This window comes from Hemibagrus wyckioides, linkage group LG01 (assembly GCF_019097595.1).
Source record: "Hemibagrus wyckioides isolate EC202008001 linkage group LG01, SWU_Hwy_1.0, whole genome shotgun sequence".
Classification (NCBI taxonomy): domain Eukaryota; kingdom Metazoa; phylum Chordata; class Actinopteri; order Siluriformes; family Bagridae; genus Hemibagrus; species Hemibagrus wyckioides.
This window is the reverse complement of record NC_080710.1, coordinates 27,561,228-27,584,852: the sequence shown is the minus strand read 5'-3', so window position 1 is coordinate 27,584,852 and position 23,625 is coordinate 27,561,228. Positions and strand designations below refer to the sequence as shown.

At 38.3% G+C, this 23,625-nt stretch overlaps 1 protein-coding gene across 2 annotated transcripts; it reads right to left on the bottom strand.

The window, feature by feature from the left end:
* Positions 1-9,527: 9,527 nt before the first annotated feature.
* On the bottom strand, positions 9,528-23,144 carry eci2 (enoyl-CoA delta isomerase 2). Of its 2 annotated transcripts, none has more exons than XM_058392869.1 (10): positions 23,052-23,144; positions 20,013-20,157; positions 18,879-18,977; positions 17,765-17,950; positions 16,023-16,092; positions 15,843-15,945; positions 15,638-15,758; positions 15,350-15,439; positions 13,564-13,707; positions 9,528-10,314 (listed from the first exon to the last, which is right to left on the bottom strand). In XM_058392869.1, exons 2-10 carry the CDS (start codon positions 20,118-20,120, stop codon positions 10,159-10,161), a joined length of 1,077 nt encoding a protein of 358 aa, XP_058248852.1. In that variant the 5' UTR covers positions 20,121-20,157; positions 23,052-23,144; the 3' UTR covers positions 9,528-10,158. The 2 variants fall into 2 exon arrangements, with proteins under 2 accessions (XP_058248852.1, XP_058248843.1); XM_058392860.1 differs by lacking the exon at positions 23,052-23,144 and adding an exon at positions 22,214-22,372.
* Between the last annotated feature and the right edge of the window lie 481 nt (positions 23,145-23,625).

The following is a 23,625-nucleotide window of genomic DNA, read 5'->3' as shown; positions in this document are numbered from 1 at the left end:
AAATAAACTCCACAGTTTTTTGGACCTGTTACTGGTGTGTGTGAGATCATCCCATATTCACGTCACATCTGGGAATTCTGTAGAACAGGAGGGAAAAAATACATTATTCCAACCTGAAAACCATCACACAGTTGGACTTTAATCCGAACCTCGATCAATTAATTATTTTTTATTTACTGATATAAAAAAAATAAAATACTGTTTAAACTTGATAGTATAAAAACAGCATGCTCTGGATGATCGCTGCCTTGTTTTTAGATTTGTTCTAATCCTGGGCCTTCAGGGTAATAGAGTAAATCTCATATGATGTTAAAGATAATCTGTGAAATGTTGCTTTCAGCTAACAAAATCCTGAGAGTTTTTATATATTTAACTAAGAATTACTGAGAAGTTGATTATACTTGATTCAACCTGACGCTAATCTAGTTTACTAGCAATTAACTACCCAGCTAGCAATATGCTACTCTTACCTACAATGTTTTTTGCTTTCTTTATCAGACTGACATTCAGACATTACCAGTATGGATTCTTGCCTTAAAAGGGGATTCCATTGTTGTCCTTCAGCTGGGTCAATCATCAAATCCTAATATTTTTATTATGGCACAGGTTTTATACCACAGATGCCTGACACAACCCTCTCAATTTATTCAGGCTTGGGACCGGCACTCAGAGTTAACCCCTTATTGGCTGGGTCTGTTCCCTGCCCGAGAATCGAATCCAGGCCATAGCAGTGAAGGCACGGGAACCCGTCACTCCACCACCAAGGACTTTTATTTTATACCATTATACAATTTATTTAAAAATAAATAAATAAATAGACAAATAAATAAATAAATACAATTTTGTATTCTATAAAATTCTACACTACAGAATTTGACATACTAATAATTATATTAAATACAGTGTGTGTGCAGTCAGCAAGTAGAATATATAATAATGGGTAAATTGTACTACCTCTACCTATTCTAATAACTGCAACATAAATAAATGATGGGTTAAAATCTATCCAAACAAATAGAGTCGAGTCCAGCTTGTTTTTGCAGTGCAGTAATAACATAATAATAACCATCACTGACTGCAGGACAAACAGGTAAAATAATTTAGTGTCTTAAATTGAAGTACAGTTTTGATATTTTGTCCTTTAATGATGTGATGTTTAAAAAAGGTTAAAAAGAAGGTTCCTTAAGTGTGTCAAAATATTAGTCTCAGCCGTGGACTTTTGTCCATCATACACCTTTCTGACCACAAGCTTCATAAATGTTAAAGCTTCTGACCGTTTGTATCTTTGGTACCCTTTTCTGCTTCAGAATGTTGAAGGATTCAAGCTGCAGAATGTTGAAGGAAGGAACAAACAAAAACTTTTTTGGAGCGTTGGACTGAAAATAAAGCATTTGCAGAATCCTGTCTTTAAAGCTGTGAGTGTTAAAGTGTTTAAGTTGCAGTAGTTAGGGTTACTAATGAGATAATCAGTGAATTTTTCAGCAAGCTACAGGGAAAATGCACTGTAGTTGGTCATCTGGGATGTCAGTCAAATTGCCTCTGTCAGGGGAAGTAGGTGGTTCTTGGCTGCGTTTATGGATGAAGCTGGAGGTCTGGCTTGTGAGACTAGTGAGACACTAAACCTTTCGTCCTGAACTCAGGCTGTAATGAGTGTTTAGTGCAGGCCAGGACTCAGCAGCAGGAGCTCCTCTCTGCCTTGTTTATTATCTTTGATTGCTCTCTCCTCTTCCCCACGTTTCCCTCGGCCATCGTCACTGCCTCGGGAGCACCATCACAGCTCCGTCCAGCATTAACTCAAGAGTCCCGGCCCATGCAGACGGCCATAGGGTCAGACAGAGGCCCTCCAGGGACACATCACTCTTCTGTGGACATCTACAGCCTGGGAGACTGCTTTTCCCCCTTCACACTGACCCAGCCTTCTGACTCAGAATCCAACTCATTCCAACACACTCCCTGGTCATTGACATAGGTCCTGCTCTGAACAGGCTTTTCCAAAACACGCTGTTAAGTTTTTTTTTTATTCGTATAATTGGATTTTTTTTAGGTTTAAATACTGACGTTACGCCAATTGCGTATTTAATTTGGTCCAGATGCTGGTAGCTGCAGGTCACTGATCAGATTCCTCTGCTTATAGAAAACGTAACTCAATTTTATCCCTTGAAGTGAACGTTTACTTTAGCTCCTGATGTTAACAGTCAATAACCAAGAGATGGATAAAGGTCAGAGGGAGGAACAGCAGAGGGCATGGTTCCAGGTGGAACTCTGAAGTTGAGGAAGGAGTTGAGGAAGGTCACTGGGCACTGTGAAGCTTGGTTTACACTTTAACAAGGCTACAGTTAGATTAAATTAATGATAAAGACTAGATAGACTTTGCCAACAAACGACAAGTTTACTGACATAGCTCAACCATTATTATATTTATTCCGAATACTTTAGCATGTAGAAATCCGGATGTAGATTTCGATGCCAAATGAAACAAGCCAGAGGTAACCGTGACGAGAAAAACTTCCTGACATGACATAAGGGAAGAAATCTCAAGAGCAACCAGCCTCAAAAGAAAACTAATACTCTTCTGGGTGACACTGAGAATAGTGGAGCTATAAATCCTTACTCTTCTGCAGCTGTAGACTATAAAAACACGAACAGAACTAAGTACTGAAGGATGTTCAGGATGAGAATATTGTGAATAAGCTCTGCGATGAGTATTTCTGATTACAGCAGCAGCTCATATTTACAAATTGACAGTATTTTATTATTTTAGAGTGTTATATTAGATGATATTTATATAGTTGGTGTTGTTGAAAAGTCTCTTAATTGGTTTTCAGTGGTTTATAAACTTCTAATTTAACACATCCAAGCCTTGAGGGATTTTTCTGAGAGTCCATTTCTGGAATTTGAATCTGGCATGAGAATCCAGTTGTCATGTCACCTCTGATTCTGTTCCTATTCCTTTTTAGTCTTGGTTTTCTCTTCCGATTTCCTTATGTGGTCTGAGCTTCCTCTTCTTGTTGCCTTGGTAGTAAGTGAGTCAACAGTGGTGTTTCCTTGTTTGCCTTGAATTAGCCTGTAGCTTATATAGCTGTAGCTATTTTTTTCTACCCTGGTCTATGTGTCTACATTTTGAATATAGATTATGTATATGATCTGAATATGTGGAACGAGTACATCAGAGGGACAGGTGATGTTGGACGTTCGGGGGACGAAGTTAGGGAGGTCAGATTAAGATGGTTTGGACATGTTCAGAGGAGGGAGAGTGAGTATATTGGTAGGAGAATGTTGGACATGGAGCTGCCAGGCAGGAGGCAAAGAGGAAGGCCAAAGAGGAGGTATATGGATGTAATAAATGAGGATATGAAGCTAGTGGGTGTAAGTGTTGAGGATGCAGAAGATAGGGATAGGTGGAGAGAGATGATTCGCTAATCAGGAAAGTCTTCAGGATTCAGGCTTTTCCGTTCCTCAGCCATATGACTATTGACTGATAATTTCAAGAGAAAATAAAAGAGAGCTTGATCAAGGAAGGACACTTCATATCATAAAAAAATTCTCATTTATTTATTGTAATTATAAATAGAATAAACATAAATAGACAAATATATGTTGTTGTTCATTAATAAAAACTTGAGAAATTGCTGTGGTATTAGAGAAATATAACACTTCAATTTGATCATATATACACTTTTTTATTATTTTATAATTATATTTTAAAATAAAAAATATAGTATTATATATACATTATACTGCCAAAAGTATTCGCTCACCTGCCTTGACTCGCATATGAACTTAAGTGACATCCCATTCCTAATCCATAGGGTTCAATATGACGTCGGTCCACCCTTTGCAGCTATAACAGCTTCAACTCTTCTGGGAAGGCTGTCCACAAGGTTTAGGAGTGTGTTTATGGGAATTTTTGACCATTCTGCCAGAAGCGCGTTTGTGAGGTCACACACTGATGTTGGACGAGAAGGCCTGGCTCTCAGTCTCCGCTCTAATTCATCCCAAAGGTGTTCTATCGGGTTGAGGTCAGGACTCTGTGCAGGCCAGTCAAGTTCATCCACACCAGACTCTGTCATCCATGTCTTTATGGACCTTGCTTTGTGCACTGGTGCACAGTCATGTTGGAAGAGGAAGGGGCCAGCTCCAAACTGTTCCCACAAAGTTGGGAGCATGGAATTGTCCAAAATGTCTTGGTATGCTGAAGCATTCAGAGTTCCTTTCACTGGAACTAAGGGGCCAAGCCCAGCTCCTGAAAAACAACCCCACACCATAATCCCCCCTCCACCAAACTTTACACTTGGCACAATGCAGTCAGACAAGTACCGTTCTCCTGGCAACCGCCAAACCCAGACTCGTCCATCAGATTGCCAGATGGAGAAGCGCGATTCGTCACTCCAGAGAACGCGTCTCCACTGCTCTAGAGTCCAGTGGCGGTGTGCTTTACACCACTGCATCCGACGCTTTGCATTGCACTTGGTGATGTATGGCTTGGATGCAGCTTCTCGGCCATGGAAACCCATTCCATGAAGCTCTCTGCGCACTGTTCTTGAGCTAATCTGAAGGCCACATGAAGTTTGGAGGTCTGTAGCGATTGACTCTGCAGAAAGTTGGCGACCTCTTCGCACTATGCGCCTCAGCATCCGCTGACCCCGCTCCGTCAGTTTACGTGGCCTACTACTTCGTGGCTGAGTTGCTGTCGTTCCCAAACACTTCCACGTTTTTATAATACAGCTGACAGTTGACTGTGGAATATTTAGGAGCGAGGAAATTTCACGACTGGATTTGTTGCACAGGTGGCATCCTATCACAGTTCCACGCTGGAATTCACTGAGCTCCTGAGAGCGACCCATTCTTTCACAAATGTTTGTAAAAACAGTCTGCATGCCTAGGTGCTTGATTTTATACACCTGTGGCCATGGAAGTGATTAGAACACCTGATTCTGATTATTTGGATGGGTGAGCGAATACTTTTGGCAATATAATGTATTATATTATAATATTGTATAAATATAATTTTTATTATTATTATTATTATTATTATTATTGTTTTATGTTACCAAATGCAAACCTTTAATATATTAGTGGTAATATTCAGTATTTTTCATGATCATTTCTAATTGATAAATATACTGCTTTAACAGAACACTAGCATAGCATTTAGAAACCATGAGGCTCTGGACTGCAACTGATATGAACAGTTTCATACTCAAGTCTCCGTCAATGAACTTCCGCAAAATAGACTTCATGTTGCTTAAACAATACTGTTAGATCATACAGTTATGGTCAACACACTTTATCGTTTTTTACTCCTTACTTATTATTGCTTTATATTATCAAATGCAATTCTTACTACAGAAGGACCCATAAAAAAGTATACACACTTCCACGGTTGTTATCTATGCCCATTTGTAGTACGCAAATTGAATTATGGCAGCAATGTTTCCTCTAAAGATGTCAGCAGTCACACCAGTGGTCATTTGTGCTATCTACGATGGTGGTGTGACCATCAGAAGAGAGTCTGAAGTGAAGTGATTTTAAAGTGTTATTATAAAGTGACCACTTTGAGCACCTAATGTGATTGCATAATACCAACAGCTACCCTGTGATGTTTATACATACATTTAGTAATCGAATTCTATGCACATATTTTTCATGTTGAAGTGTGTCAATATTTTTTTGGGCACCTCTGTATATTATGATTTCTTATTATTGATAATATATAAATGCTAGCAACAAATAGGACATGTACAGGACAAGCACAGACAAACTGGGACATGGTCCGAAAGTTAGCTTTTGACTTTGAAATCTTTGATAAAAATCATTCTATTGTTTCTAATGAATAAACATACAGCTTATCCCTTATCCTTCCCTTATCCTTGTTCATCAGCAGTGCCGGTGTGTCAGACTTTTTAACTGCCATGTGAAAAACACTCGGAGGAAGTGCAGTGGTGTGTTCTGCTCTCACACACAGCTCTTGAGTGCACTGTTCACATGCAGCACTTTTACAAGCCTGGACACCCGGTGTTGCGGAGTCATCCGGGAAAACAACACAGTCTCACTAAGGCTCTGCCTGGTTTGCTTGTCTCTTTTCCTAGTGTGTTTGAGTTGAATCACATTCAATTCAAATCATTTGTATAAGCGCTTTTAACAACTGGGCATTGTCTCAAAGCGGCTTTACAGAAGTATAGAAACAGAAAATTATAAAGTTTAAAGTTACTATTTTATCTCTAATGAGCAAGACTGAGGTGACAGTGGCAAGGAAAAACTCCTTGAGATGATGTGTGGAAGAAAACCTTGAGAGGAACCAGGCCCAGAAGGGAACCTCATCCTCAAAACCTTGAGGATACCTTGACAAATACATAAACAATTTTAATATAAGCAGAGATAGGGTTTATTTCACAGTAATTAACTTTATCTGTTTATCTTGTCAGAACGTGAGGGGGGCATCTTTCAAGAGAGATGCAAGTACATGATAAAAAAAAAAATACTAAGAGAAAGGGGTGGGGCTTACTTGGCAGTCTCTCCAGGATTTCATGATTTAATGCGATATTCTGATGAGGTTGCATTAAAGTAGATTTCTGCAAATTTGTGCCAAGCCAGTCTTTCCGAAGTCCCTGCTTGATAATGTACACTGTCCTTCACAATTACGTTACAATAAGCATACTTTTTCCTCTTTCTTTCTCTCATCCCTCATTCCTTCCTCTTCTGCTCTCTGGACCTTGCTCAATCCATCCTTATTCCCTTCTACAGGTTGGAGCCCTCAGCATTCGGAAACCAGAAGGGAAATTCTTTATAATAACACTGGATTGGATGGATTCCCTTCAGGAGTCTGGTTCCTCTCAAGGTTTCTTCTTAATATTGTCTCATGGAATGTTTTTTTTTCTTTGCTACTGTTACCTTTGGCTTGTTGTATATTCTTCTTCTTCTGGCTTTTCCCTTCAGGGGTGGCCACAGCGAATCACCTCTCTCCACCTATCCCTATCTTCTGCATCCTCAACACTTACACCCACTAGCTTCATATCCTCATTTATTACATCCATATACCGCCTCTTTGGCCTTCCTCTTTGCCTCCTGCCTGGCAGCTCCATGTCCAAAATTCTCCTACCAATATACTCACTCTCCCTCCTCTGGACATGTCCAAACCATCTTAATCTGGCCTCCCTGACTCTGTCCCCCAAACGTCCAACATGAGCTGTCCCTCTGATGTACTCGTTCCTAATCCTGTCCAACTGTGTCACATCCCAAAGAGAACCTCAACATCTTCAGCTCTGCTACCTCCAGCTCTGACTCCTGTCTCTTCCTCAGGGACACTGCCTCTAAACCATACAGCATGGCCGGTCTCACCACCTTCCCCTTGATTCTCGATGATACTTTTCCCATCACACAGAACTTCCGACACCTTTCTCCACCCATTCCCACCTGCCTGCACTCGCTTCTTTACCTCTTCCTCTTCATTAGAGATGTATATTTATAATTTTAAAATCTCCGAAAGGTATATATTTTTGTAAAGCTGTTTTGTGATTTAAAAGTGCTATACAAATACATTTGAATTCACTTAAGAAGTTTTCTTGGTGTGTCACAACAATACACAATACACACAAACACACACCACAGCCAAAACAACACACAACATAAATACCATCCAAATATTCCACCTTTGCTTCGCAGTCTGAAGATCCTTGTTCAAGGTGGACCACTGAGAGTCAGTAGGTGATGTAAAGTGGAGGACAAATCAGTCCTAAGTAAGCTTTGGTGTCTGAAGGCACCAGGTGGTCTGGAAGTAAAGTCTGACCTGGCACTAAAAGGACCGCAGGATCAATCACTGCTGCAGATCAACCCCTGCACTCTCACACATCACATGATTCTGATGTATCTACTGTATAAACCTGGCAAATGCTTAATATTTCTTTTCTATCAGTTATTTTAACTGACATCTCTGTTCAGATGAATCAATTCATAATCCTGAACGCACCATGAGTCCATTTCAAGATAAAGCGCTCCTAACCTTTTACACAAGTGGTGTATTATCCGTTTCCTTCACAAAACGAGGAGCGCTCTCATGCTATCGGTCAGATGAAGGTTAAACAAATGGAGCGACATGCAAAGCAAGTGTAGCAAAACAATAGTACGGAAAATACAGACGCTACAACGGCAAAGCTTCATCTTCAGCATGACACCAGGTCCTAACCCTGAACCCCTGGAGAACTCACTGTAGTACACATTTTACTGACATCCCTGATCTAACGCTCCCAGTGCTACTCAGGAATAGGACGATTAGCCGGTTAGTCGAAGCAGACGTGTTGGGAACACTCCAGGACCAGGGTGAGGAACATGTGCACTAAGGGAGGAAAATGAGGATTTCATATGGTTTCCTCTGAACATACAGTCAGAGTATAATTTCACCATCATACAATTTTGTTGTTGTTGTTTGGAGGAAGTGGGTAGGCAACCTTTTTTGTGTGTAAATGATACAGTAATACTTATTGGAAATGATTATTTTGAAATAAGGTGTAGAAGTAGAACAAATAAGCTTTTGCATGGTGTAGCCTGCCACCTGCTGATCATACAGGATACAGACAACAGTATTCCAGTGGACTTCAAATAATAAAAAAATCTCTGATTAAAGAATCTCTAGTTAAAGGAACTTTGGATAAAGAACTCTGAATTACAATCTCTGGATACAAGAACTCTGGATACAGGAACTCTGGTTAAAGGAACTCTGGTTAAAGGAACGCTGGTGAAAGGAACTCTGGTTAAAGGAACTCTGGTTAAAGGAACTCTGGTGAAAGGAACGCTGGTGAAAGGAACGCTGGTGAAAGGAACGCTGGTGAAAGGAACGCTGGTGAAAGAAATGCTGGAATAAAGGAACGCTGGAATAAAGGAACACTGTATAAAGGAACGCTGGAATAAAGGAACACTGTATAAAGGAACACTGGAATAAAGGAACACTGTATAGAGGAACATTGGAATAAAGGAACACTGTATAAAGGAACGCTGGAATAAAGGAACACTGTATAAAGGAATGTTGGATTAAAGGAACACTGTATAAAGGAACACTGTATAAAGGAACACTGTATAAAGGAACGATGGAATAAAGGAACACTGTATAAAGGAACACTGTATAAAGGAACGCTGGAATAAAGGAACACTGTATAAAGGAACGCTGGATAGAGAAACACTGGATAAAGGAACTCTGGTTAAAGGAACGCTAGTTAAAGGAACGCTAGTTAAAGGATGGAAGCCTGTTTAATCAGTTTTTGTTTAAAGAATTTTGCTGATCATACAAGAAACAGACTAAAGTTTTCTATTGGGCTTCAAATTAAACCAATCTGTTTAAAGGTTCTCTTCCTAAAGTACACTGTACTAAAGGATTTCTGGTTACAGACCCCCGATTAAGCGATTTACGGATAAAAAGACCTCTGGTTAAAGACTTCTGGTTAAATAAGACAATATGTTCTTAAGATAAGGTAGTCTAATTTTATAGAGCTTTGATTAAGTGATTTCTGACAATATAAAGGAAACCCCTCTGAAAATGTATTACCACTGCGTTAAATCACTTTATTTCCAGAAGTAAACATTTTATAAAACATGGTTAATCAACAGAAGGTTGTCTGTCAGAAACAGCTGAAAAGGTTCGACATGTCAGTGAACTTCAACTACACCAATAATGATGTGTAATAAACCACTAACTGTATTAGAATCATTCTGAACATTTGGTGGAAAAATATTCTGACATAAGGCCTTTGTAGCAAAAAATGAACAAAATTCTCAGAAATTATTAAACAAAATGCAGTCAAACGTTTATGTGTGAGCAGTTTACTGATACTGACCAAATAAAACAAACCACATCATATTAGAAAATGTTTCTATGTCAGTTAAGTTTGACTTTTGCTAGCTTTCTGAATAGTTTTTCCCCCAGCAGGGGAAAAAAATAAGCAAATAATGCTAATAGTGAATGAACGTTCTCGTATGTATTCACTGAAAAAAAGCAGTTTATGGTTGCCTAGTTTATGCTGTACTGAGGAAAAAGGCTTCCTTGGTAAAGTAAATGTCATATTTTCTACAGCACTCCACTGCAAAAAATACCTCATTTGTATTAAAGTAAATTTGTATTAATTTCAAATAAAATTAAAATGTCATTTGTTTAATTGATAAAATAACTCGTTACAGCTTGGCCTTGCCCTGGAAGAAGTTCATGATGGCCTGCATGCACTCATCAGAGAGCCAGCGCTCTATCAGCCTCTCCACCTCGGCGTCGTTCACGGCGTGGAGTTTGTCCTTGTCCAGCTGACGAATCAACTGCTTGGACAGGGCCAGAGACTGTGGAAGCAGAGGACATGATCAGGGGCATGAAACAACTGTGTGTATATGTTATGAAAATCTTGAATATATATTTTTGTTTATTCTCTGCACAGTTTACAGGCAGGAAGTATTGTAGCAATAAGAATAAAAAAAAGTTTTTTGGTTAGATCATTCTGGTACAGTGCAATTCATGTCCATATTATCCAAGTAGTATAGGTTATTATACATACATATATACACTAAACATGTGATTAGAAGAGAAGGGTAGATAAGAGAATAAGACGATCAAGATTCCTTCTAATTATATAGAATTAGATAGATAGATAGATAGATAGATAGATAGATAGATAGATAGATAGATAGATAGATAGATAGATAGATAGATAGATAGATAGATAGATAGATAGATAGATAGTAGAAAGAGTTTGTATCTATAGATAGATAGATAGATAGATAGATAGATAGATAGATAGATAGATAGATAGATAGATAGATAGATAGTAGAAAGAGTTTGTATCTATAGATAGATAGATAGATAGATAGATAGATAGATAGATAGATAGATAGATAGATAGATAGATAGATAGATAGATAGATAGATAGTAGAAAGAGTTTGTATCTATAGATGGATAGATAGATAGATAGATAGATAGATAGATAGATAGATAGATAGATAGATAGATAGATAGATAGATAGATAGATAGATAGATAGATAGATAGATAGTAGAAAGAGTTTGTATCTATAGATGGATAGATAGATAGATAGATAGATAGATAGATAGATAGATAGTAGAAAGAGTTTGTATCTATAGATAGATAGATAGATAGATAGATAGATAGATAGATAGTAGAAAGAGTTTGTATCTATAGATGGATAGATAGATAGATAGATAGATAGATAGATAGATAGATAGATAGATAGATAGATAGATAGATAGATAGATAGATAGATAGTAGAAAGAGTTTGTATCTATAGATGGATAGATAGATAGATAGATAGATAGATAGATAGATAGATAGATAGATAGATAGATAGATAGATAGTAGAAAGAGTTTGTATCTATAGATAGATAGATAGATAGATAGATAGATAGATAGATAGATAGATAGATAGATAGTAGAAAGAGTTTGTATCTATAGATGGATAGATAGATAGATAGATAGATAGATAGATAGATAGATAGATAGATAGATAGATAGATAGATAGATAGAGTTTGTATGTAGACAGATAAAGAGAGAGTGAGTTTATAAGTTTGTTTGTAGATAGATAGATAGATAGATAGATAGATAGATAGATAGATAGATAGATAGTAGAAAGAGTTTGTATCTATAGATAGATAGATAGATAGATAGATAGATAGATAGATAGATAGATAGATAGATAGATAGATAGATAGATAGTAGAAAGACTTTGTATCTATAGATAGATAGATAGATAGATAGATAGATAGATAGATAGATAGATAGATAGATAGATAGATAGATAGATAGATAGATAGATAGATAGATAGATAGAGAGTTTGTATGTAGACAGATAGAGAGAGTGAGTTTATAAGTTTGTTTGTAGATAGATAGATAGATAGATAGATAGATAGATAGATAGATAGATAGATAGATAGATAGTAGAAAGAGTTTGTATCTATAGATGGATAGATAGATAGATGGATGGATGGATGGATGGATGGATAGATAGATAGATAGATAGATAGTAGAAAGAGTTTGTATCTATAGATGGATAGATAGATAGATAGATAGATAGATAGATAGATAGATAGATAGATAGATAGATAGATAGATAGATAGATAGATAGTAGAAAGAGTTTGTATCTATAGATGGATAGATAGATAGATAGATAGATAGATAGATAGATAGATAGATAGATAGATAGATAGATAGTAGAAAGAGTTTGTATCTATAGATAGATAGATAGATAGATAGATAGATAGATAGATAGTAGAAAGAGTTTGTATCTATAGATGGATAGATAGATAGATAGATAGATAGATAGATAGATAGATAGATAGATAGATAGATAGATAGATAGATAGTAGAAAGAGTTTGTATCTATAGATGGATAGATAGATAGATAGATAGATAGATAGATAGATAGATAGATAGATAGATAGATAGATAGATAGATAGTAGAAAGAGTTTGTATCTATAGATAGATAGATAGATAGATAGATAGATAGATAGATAGATAGATAGATAGATAGATAGATAGTAGAAAGAGTTTGTATCTATAGATGGATAGATAGATAGATAGATAGATAGATAGATAGATAGATAGATAGATAGATAGATAGATAGATAGATAGATAGATAGATAGATAGATAGAGTTTGTATGTAGACAGATAAAGAGAGAGTGAGTTTATAAGTTTGTTTGTAGATAGATAGATAGATAGATAGATAGATAGATAGATAGATAGATAGATAGATAGATAGTAGAAAGAGTTTGTATCTATAGATAGATAGATAGATAGATAGATAGATAGATAGATAGATAGATAGATAGATAGATAGATAGATAGATAGATAGTAGAAAGAGTTTGTATCTATAGATGGATAGATAGATAGATAGATGGATAGATAGATAGATAGATAGATAGATAGATAGATAGATAGATAGATAGATAGATAGATAGATAGATAGATAGAGTTTGTATGTAGACAGATAAAGAGAGAGTGAGTTTATAAGTTTGTTTGTAGATAGATAGATAGATAGATAGATAGATAGATAGATAGATAGATAGTAGAAAGAGTTTGTATCTATAGATGGATAGATATAGATGGATGGATGGATGGATAGATAGATAGATAGATAGATAGATAGATAGATAGATAGATAGATAGATAGATAGATAGATAGATAGATAGATAGATAGTAGAAAGAGTTTGTATCTATAGATGGATAGATAGATAGATAGATAGATAGATAGATAGATAGATAGATAGATAGATAGATAGATAGATAGATAGATAGATAGATAGATAGATAGATAGATAGAAAAGGAAAACGAAAGGAAGGAAAACCTTTTAATCTTTGACCCATAAACAGATTTGTTTTATGTTCTGATCTATCAGTGTGTGTGTCCACAGCTGGTCTCACCTTTACAAACGGCCTGTCATTACTGACCATCCAGAGACCCATAACACACCCATTACAGAGCATTATATTAATGTGTCATCGCTCATACTGTATAAAAGAGCTACTGGCTGTAATTTACTAAATTAAAATAAGATCAATGTATCGTGTTACTTACATTAGGGGGTAGTTTGGAGTAGGCCTTTAGCCTGGTCCAGACCTCAGACTGAAAGCTGCTGTCAGGAAAAACCTCAGTCACTATTCCCAGTTCACACGCCTGTGTGGCCGTCAGCTTCTTATTGAACAAGAGCATCTCACTGGCCTGGACACAAAGAACAGAGAGAATTCAGAAGAACATGCAGCAGTTCCTGCAAATAATACGTTCACCGAGTGTATATATACAGTACATTTTTTTCTACATAAAGTTCTAAAAGCTATTTTGTTCCTTCACACATCTGAACCAGGAGCAATGTTAGATCCAACCCCCAGGAGTCAAACAGGAGTAAAGTGCATTTAAAGATTCTACTCAAAGATGGCTAAAAGGCACTGTGTGGTCAGGTTCGTGGTGGATCCAGAGCTTATCCAGGGAACTCTGAGCAAGAATACACCCTGGATCATATGCCAGTCTATTGCAGAGCACCGTTCACACACTCATTCACACACAGGGGCAATAGATCTTTGCCAGTCCAACTACTGGCATGTTTTAGGAGGCAGAAGAAAACCAGAGAACCTGAAGGAAACCCAAAGAAAACTCTGCATAGACAGTAACCCGAGCTCAGGATCAAACCTGGAGCCCTGGAGCTATGAGCCAGCAACATTACCTGCTGCACCACTGTGCCACCCACAAACACACACACTGTCTAAATGCAAATTCTATTTGTTGATTCAAATGACACTGTTTCCTTATTAGGAACGTTCATAGAATTATTCAATAATTCAATTATGTGGTATCAGGACAATCCAAAATATCATGCAGATACAGATCAAGGTACTGTTCATGTTAAGACTGGCTGAGGCCAGACTGGTTCAAGCTTGCAGGAAGGACATAGTAACTCGTAATCACTTTTTACAACTGTGATGAGAAGAAAAGCATGCACAAAACATTGAACATTGAGATGGATGGCAACATCAGAATACCACATTCGGTTTCGACTCCTGTCCACCAAGAACAGGAATCCGAGGGTATCATGGACACAGACTCATCCAATTCAGCTGGTCTTTAAGTGTCCAGTTTGGGTGAGGCTGTGCCCATGATAGCCACAGACTCCTGATCTTGGCTAACAGGAGTGGAACCTGATGTGATCTTCTGCTGTTACAGAACATCCACCTCAAGGTTTGATCTGTTTTTCATTCTGAGATGCTTTTCTGCTCACCATGGTTGTATAAAGAGTGATTACATGAGTTACTATATCCTTTCTGAAAGCTCACACAAATCTGACCGTTTTCCTCTGACCTCTCTAATCAACAACACACACAGTGCTCATTTGAGTTACTATATACATCCTGTCAGCTCAATCCAGTCTTTTCATTCACCTCTGATCTCATCAACAAGGTGATTCGGCCTTTGTTTCAGACCTTCCACACACACAGTGGAGTTTTCTGCTTTTCACACTTTTCTATGTAACCTCTAGAGACTCTTGTGTGTGAAAATCTGGCACCAATAATCATGTCAAGTCACAGAGATCACACAATTTCCCTATTCTGATGGTTGAGTTGAACATTAAATGCAGCTCTTGATCTCTTGCATTATCATTATTTTATTCACTGTGCTGCTGCCACACGATTGGTTGATTGGATTACAGCATGAAAGATTACAGGTCCCCGTGTTCCTATTTAAGGGACTAGTGAGCGTATATTAATATGCAATGATCAGAGAAACAGATCTGCCACTTAATGGGAACCCTACAGTTCATTCAGTGTTTGCATTAACAGCATACTTCGCTCCAAGAGGAAAGTGAGTGTACCTTTGCAGTTCCCATCATTTTAGGGAAGGTGTATGATGAGCAGCCCTCAGGACTCTGTCCCAGGTTACTGAAAGGGGTGTGAAATGTTGCCTGAAGGTGAGAAAGAGAGAGAGAAACCAGTTAAACCAGAGCAATATTTGCGATTAACTTCAGCTCCCTAGTTTCCATCCGTTAACATAATCACATTCACATCACAGCATTTATTTATCACCTACAGCACTGAGTAATAGTAAAGGATTCAATGTAATCTTTATGGTTGTGTTAAATAACGCATAAATGCCAGCTCACACTTTGTGTAGCGTACACGACGTCAAAGAGGCCGAGGACGGTGACAGAAACTCCCACGGCTGGTCCGTTTACAACAGCAATCAGAGGCTTCGGGAAGTCAATGTAGGCCTTCACGTATCGCCTGTTTGTTAGGAGCACAACAAATATCATTAACACACACTAACACAGACTGCAGATTTAACTCTCAGAAAGGTTCTACGCTGACCTGAGCAGCTCTCCAGCATCCTTAGCCATCTTCTCAACACCACCTTCTGGGATTTTAGTGAAGTTGTTCAGATCATTGCCACTGCAGTAGAAGTCACCGCTGCCTGTCGAGATATAACGAGCGAGATAAAAACATCCGGTGCGCTCAATATAAAGTCCCCCTGAATGTTGGGTACCGTACCTGTGAGGACCGTAATGACCGAGTCATTTTTTCCAGCAAGATCCAGAGCCTCAATCAACTCGTTATACATCTAGAACAAAAGAAATAACTCGTGTGACATCTATACTTTTTATTTTTCTATAAGCAAAAGAATAAAGAAGCAATAATAACCTTGAAACAAACTCTTTTTCTGTCTTTTTCATAGCTTATTTAACAATTAATTAAAGACAATTAAAAAAAATAAAATGCTATTTAACTGAAATTTTCATACATTATCGTATGTCATTTTTCATGCTAGCATCATGAACACTCCACCAGGGGTCACAGCTATCACAGTACTGGACCGGTTCATCGTCTACATCAGGGGTGTCCAATTTTATGCGCAAAGATCTATTGTGGGTGCAGGTTTTCATTCCAGTCAAGCAAGAGTTACTCCTATTCCACCTGATTAATCAATAGACTTGGTTGGAATAAAAACCTGAAACCACACAGAAACTTCCCAGATACGATCAGAAACCCATGAGCTACATCTACAGATACATTGTGAACTCTTGCCCCTCTCTCTCTCTCTTTTTTTAAAAACTGGCTTAATAATAATAATAATAATAATAATAAATAATAATAGTAATACTAAACAACTTTAAAAGAGATATGTTTACATTAAAATATGTTTTTTTTTAGTATTACTGTATTAAAGATTAAAGTTTCACATAATGGTATAAACCTATAGATTATATACAGTGGGGTCCAAAAATCTAAGTAAACATTATTTAATATTCAAGATTCTGCGCTATTTCTAGATCCTTATTTAAATGTAAGTGAATGTAACACTGACCATGTCAACAGTTCTGTATAAAAGGTGTCTAATTTCGTCTACTGAATCATGTGTTCACACGACACTCTGATGGATGTGAATTAAAACTGATCATAAGGTCTTGCACAAACTTGACCATGAAACCATGGCAGCTCGAGTGCACACTGTCATTAAAGTAAAAAGGGGGTTCGAACCAAATACTAAGAAACTCTGAAATTCATGTAAGTATTTAAAAGATTATGGATAGATAGATGGATGGATGGACAGACTGACTGACTGACAGACAGACAGAGACAGACAGATAGATAGATAGATTTGATCCCATATTTCACTCACTTTCAGTATCAAGGTCAGTAATATAATTTGTAATGAAAATTGTTGTATGAAATTAGAAAATAATGCAAAAGCAGTTTCAGTAGTGCTCTCAGACCTTTGGACCCCATTGTATATTTTCTGTTCTACACATTTGTTGTGCATACAGTATATTCGTTATGTAATTTCTAACAATGACCAGTAGATGGCAGGAGAATCAAATTCAAGCATTTCAAATGAAGAACAAAAATGTGAAATGTCCAACACAGCCCCATCTGCTTATTTTTCATTTCATTTCATTGTCTGTACCGATTCTATACTCGGGTCACGGGGAGCCTGTGCCTATCTCAGGCGTCATCGGGCATCAAGGCAGGATACACCCTGGATGGAGTGCCAACCCATCGCAGGGCACACACACACACACACACACTCATTCACTCACGCAAGTGGGAATCACATATTGTTCTGTCCACAACACAAATCATTAATCACTGTTCTAACTACCTGAACTACAGTAACCTCCCTGGCACAGCCGAGACAGAGACAATACTAAAATGTGTGACATGACCCAGTAGGACAGGTTTTTGTCTCTCTGGTGTACATGGACGAACATCCTGTCCCTGATTCTTCAGCGCACCTCCACAGTGATGGCGTTCTTCTTCTGTGGTCTGTTGAGTCTTATGGTTGTGATGCCGTCCTCTGTGCTGACCAGAAGTGTCTGGAAGGCTTTTTCACTTCCTGTGGGTGAAGCCGCTGCTACGGGAGGTCCTTCGGCAGCTACCAGAGACGAGATGAGGTTCACATACTCCTGCCTGGCGTCATCCTGAGAGGAAACAGAAGAAGAGAGAGGAACGATGTGCTCGTTATGGTTTCTGTTAAGAAAATCTAGTACACCGTATCTAATGTTTGCTCTTTTAGATTTTTATAGCCCTGAGAGAGGCTCTTTAACTTTTAGTCTGTGTTGGTCAAACACTTGGCTGGCTTGACTGGAACTAGAACTAGTGACGCTGAGACCAAGCTTCATGAACCTTTAGTCATGGTGTTAAAAATGTTTTTCAGGGATTCAAGTAGTAAGACAATATAAGTAAGGTTTCAGATGACTGTGTGGACCTTACAATCTGGACCAGAAATAACCTAGAAATAATAATACCTAAGTAATATAAATAGCAGAGATTTCTTCGTCTTGTATAGAGCACTGATTTCTATTAGTTACCTCAAATTTGTGTTGCTTTAACACATCATTGTAATTGTTGTGTTTGGAACATTAAAAGCAACAGAAGAGAGTATGGATAGAGAATCCCATTCTCTACGGTTCTCAACCCTGGTCTTGCATGGCGTCCTACACGTTTTAGTGTTTCCCATGCTAACGACACACAAAACTGGGTGTGCAGTGGGGTGTACTGTGCTCTAAGCAAACGCTAAATGAGGTTAAAAATCATAACTGATGAGGTCATTACAGGCAACATAAGCATCAATACAGAAGCTACAGCGGGTAGAATAAGTATTGAACATGTCACCATTATGCTCAGTAAATATATTTCTATTGACATGAAATTTGCACCAGATGTTGGTAACATCCCATGCAATCCACACATGCAAAGAAATCAAACCGTAGATGTCCATAAATTAAGTTATGTGAAATGACACATGGAAAAGGTATTGCTACATGTCATGATGATCAGATGAAGCAAACCGTTTCCTGTGGAGGATGAACATGGATACGATTAAGCCATTAAGTTTCATCAGCTCACCTGAGACAAAGATCCCAGAGACTTCCAGGCGTCCCACTTCGCCTTGTTCACAAAGTCCAGCATTCCTGGTTTCGGAGCGTTACATGGTCCCTGTGTGGCCTGATCATTCACACACACACAAAGTAAAAACAAAAACATACAAATACAAAAACACAGAAACAAACACACACATAAAAAACAAACATACACACACACACACACACACAGAGTGCAATGAGAAACTGACTGATAAATATTGCAAAACTGACCACAACCACCACCATCATAATCATCCTCCTCCTCCTCCTGCAGTTACACTGAATACAGTTAATCACAGCCGTGCTGCTATTTAATACAACCACATGACAATAGTGCAATAGCTTTATGTTGTTGTTGTTCTTTCGGCTGCTCCCTGCTCGGGGTGGCCACAGTGGATCATTTGGGCCGCATTTTTGGCAGATGCTCTTTCTGACGCAACCCTCCCACTTAATCCGGGCTTGGGACCGGCACTGAGAGTTAACTCTTCAGTGGCTGGGTTATCTCCCTGCCCAGGAATCGAACCTGGGCCACGGCAATGAGAGCACGGGATCCTGCCGCTGGACCACCAGGAGGCTTCCGAGTGCAATAGCTTTATAAACAAGAAAACATCAAATAAATGACCTTCCAGAGAGAATATGGCCAAATAATTGCTGCACTAACTGAAACAGATCCCAAAGAATCCGTACGCACTTTATAGCCAGTTGGCTAGATGGCTCGCTCACAATGATGTAATAAGTTCATGCTAAAGATGCTTCCAGTGAACCTGGCTTCCCTTCTCCCTTTCCAACTTCACAGGACGAGCGTTCAAAAGTCCTGTTTGTGAAAACTGCACAGTTTGTGCCAATGATGTCACTAAGTCTAGTGTAGTAACACTAGAGTTTTAGAGGGCATGGTGACCGTACATGAGCAGGGGTGGTACACATGACATAATGCCACAGTTTGGTTAAACTAAATATGAGCACTCTTGGAACATCGCTTGGCCAATTAGATCAGTGAACCTGAACTTACGGAGAACGGTGAATAAATTTGTGCATAACTATAAGAACATTTTGGCTTATCATTAGTTAAACAAATGGAACGCTTGGCAAAATACAAAACAGTTGGGTTTATCTTCACCTGTTTAAAGAGGGCATAGATTTTGAGTTTGACCTCATTACCAGGGTCACTCTTTAGTGTTCCGAGTTGAACCTTGGCCTGGTTAAAGTCCTCCACTGAAACTGCCATCAATACACCAGTAGTGTGAAGCTGAACACTAGGAATCCTGAAAGAAATCATCATCATCATCATCATCAATTTACACATTATATAAAAGGAAATAAATGAGTATGATCAGCTTCCAAAGTCCAAGCAAGATACCACCAGGAACACGAAAAGCCCTAACTAGCTGAGCTTAGTTGAAGAGCTGCATTTCATTATCAAACAAAGTCCAACATTTGCCGTTTCCACTCCTTCTACACTGGATTAAAATATATATTTGACAGTAAACATTGCTGGAACATGAACAAGATGATTCCCCTGTGCACAAAGCCAGTTCCACAATGATACAGTGATGTTTAGGATGAAGTGGAAGAACTTCAGTGTCCTGTACAGAGCCCTGACTCTGACTCAACCCCACTGAACACCTTTGGGATGAACTGGAACACCAACTGCACCCCAGACCTCCTCACCATCAGTGTCTGATCTCACTCATGCACTTGTAGCTGAACGATCACAAATCCCCACAGCCTTGCTCTAACATCTAGTAATGAAACCACAAAGAAACCAACACGATGACGGCGGATGTTCTTTAGGATTTCTAAGAACGGTTTGCATTCAAGTCTGTATCACTGAACAGTTCATAACTTCAGTTCAATACAATAGACTTAAGTTAAAACTTTAATGATTTCAGAAATTAATCTCATACCCTTACTGATAAATTCCTGTTAACACAATGACGTTAATGTAAACTGTTATATAAGGGAAATTATTTATAAACACACTATCCAGTGTCACTTAGATGTGGATGGCTTTCCTTCTGAGTCTGGTTCCTCTCAAAGTTTTTCTTCATGTCCTCTCAGGGAGTTTTTCCTTGCTCCTCTCACCTCTAGTTTGCTCATTAGGCATAGACATAACATTCTGAGCACTGACAGGTGAAGTGAATAAGAGTGATTATCTCCTCACCATGGCACCTGTTAGAAGCAGGTAAAATGGACAAGCGTAAGGATTTGAGCGAGTTTGACAAGGGCCAGATTGTGATGTTTAGATGATTGGATCAGAGCATCTCCAAAACTGCAGCTCTTGTGGGGTGTTCCCGGTCTGCAGTGGTCAGTATCTATCAAAAGTGGTCCAAGCAAGGAACAGTGGTGAACCGGCGACAGGGTCATGGGCGGCCAAGGCTCAATGATGCACGTGGGGAGTGAAGGCTGGACCGTGTGATCCGATCCAACAGACAAGCTACTGTTGATCAAACTGCTGAAGAAGTTAATGCTGGTTCTGATAGAAAGGTGTCAGAATACACAGTGCATGCATGACAGGCCAGGGCTGTTTTGGCACCAAAAGGGGGACCAACACAATATTAGGCAGGTGGTCATAATGTTATACCTGGTCGGTGTACATTTCTAAATAAAAATGTACATCGTGAACTTATATAGTGGAATAATAAATAGTGGAGGTTAGGCCTGGAAAGAGTGAAGGTTATTATAACAACAAAGGAGGAGGGTCAGGTGAACTGTATCAGGGTAAAGGTTTTCTTCATGTTTATTGTCTTCCAAAGGTGTCAAATGTGGCACGTATACTATATTACGGCTCTTATATCATATTAAAGTTGGTGATTAATATGAAATAAATCGTTGCATTATAATAGTTCAATGAAAAGTGTTACAGGATTGAAATAACTGCCCTGAACTCTAAAGGTAACTGAATGTAGAGGAAAGGTCAGCGCTCTTAGCCAGTCATGCTAACTAGCTAATTATCAAGACTTTAAAACAGACCATTAAAACATTCGATTTAAAACATTTCTGCTGTTTTATGTGAATGTTTAGTATGTAACGCTTGTATTTATAAATATTAAAAACAACAACAAAAACAAACAATATTTCATATCATATGTATACATGCTGCTGCAAACTAGCCCGAGTCCCATATAGCGCGCTCCTCCCTTCATATGTGCACTACATAGGGAGGATACACACACATGATCCAAATAAAACAACACTCTTCGCAGTGCCCTATGTGTGTTATTGGAATGTGATAGCTAGCTAGATTGAGCTTAAAAACCGCTGGTAAAATGAGAGAGTAATTCAGAAAGCATGGTGTTTGCCGGTGTATCAGGTACTCACCTAGATAATCTAAGGAACCGCCTGGACAAAATACGGTTCATATCGACTATAAAAGTAAAGCACACAAAAACAAAGTTCACAACCTGCGACGTCCAAACACAGGAGCGTCGCCTTCTAAGCCACGCCCACTCAACGCGATCGAACAGTGATGTGTCGTTTGCGATCGAGTCGACTCTTTGAATCGTCCCTCTTAAAGTGAACGCTGAGAGATGTGATTCCTAAAGGGTTTTCTTTCTTTCTTTCTTTCTTTCTTTCTTTGAGTCCTTTCTCTCTCATTGAGTCGACTCTTTGAATTGTCCCACTTAAAGTGAACGTTGAGAGAAGGTGTGATTCCTAAAGGGTTTTCTTGATTTCTTTCTGTCTTTCTTTGAGTCCTTTCTCTCTCACTGAGTCGACTCTTTGAATTGTCCCACTTAAAGTGAACGCTAAGAGAAGATATGAGTCCTAAAGGCTTTCTCTCTCTCTCTCTCTCTCTCTCTCTCTCTCTCCCTCTCTTTTAATTTTTTTCCTCCATTCTTTTTTGATCCACCCTTAATTCCTACCTTCCTTTCTATCTACCCTGTCTTTCTTCTGAACAGAAGTAAATAATACATAATAATAGTAATAATAATAATAACATATCTATTACCTACTAGATCTACATGAGTCCTTACATCTGGAGGAAGTAAGGAGTAGGCCCTTTAGCCTATAGTCCAGACATCTGACTGAATACTGTCAGAAATAAACGTCAGTAACTAGTCCCAGTTCACACACCCGTGTAGTCATCAGGTTATTAATGTTACAAAAGATGTACTTAATGGTAAACTCAACACAGATAGTTATTAGGAAGTAACTTTACCTGAGTGAATCTTCTCAGCACCACCTTCTTGAGCGTTAAAGAAGTTGTTTTTAGATCATTGCCTCTGCAGCAGTGATCTCTCCTGTCCTGTGTGTGGATGAAACAATAAAAAGTCAAGGAAATGATTTTTTTTTTCTGCCTTGGAAATGTTCTGCTTCCTGTACCTACCATAACTGTGATGACGAAGTTATCTTTCCTGGCAAGTTCCCAGCCTCTACTTTGTCATGGTAGAAGGTGTCCTGAGACTTCTAGGTATCACACTTTGCCTTGAGCATGAGAAAGTAAAATAAAATGCTCAGTTTTAGAACTGTTCACGTGGTTAATTCACAAATTCTCCATAGATAACTCATTCTTATTGTGTTATTAAACAGTTATACAGACTTTATTACAGCATTCAGGAGTTAGTGAATAGGAAAAGTTGGTTAAAAACATATTTGAGGATTTTATATTGACTTTATTTTGAATGTTTTCATCATTAAATTGAATTCATTTAATTCTGACATTTAAGAAAATCAATCACGATTTAGGAAAGAATATAACCAATACATGGATGTAAAAAATATCTGCTGTCAAG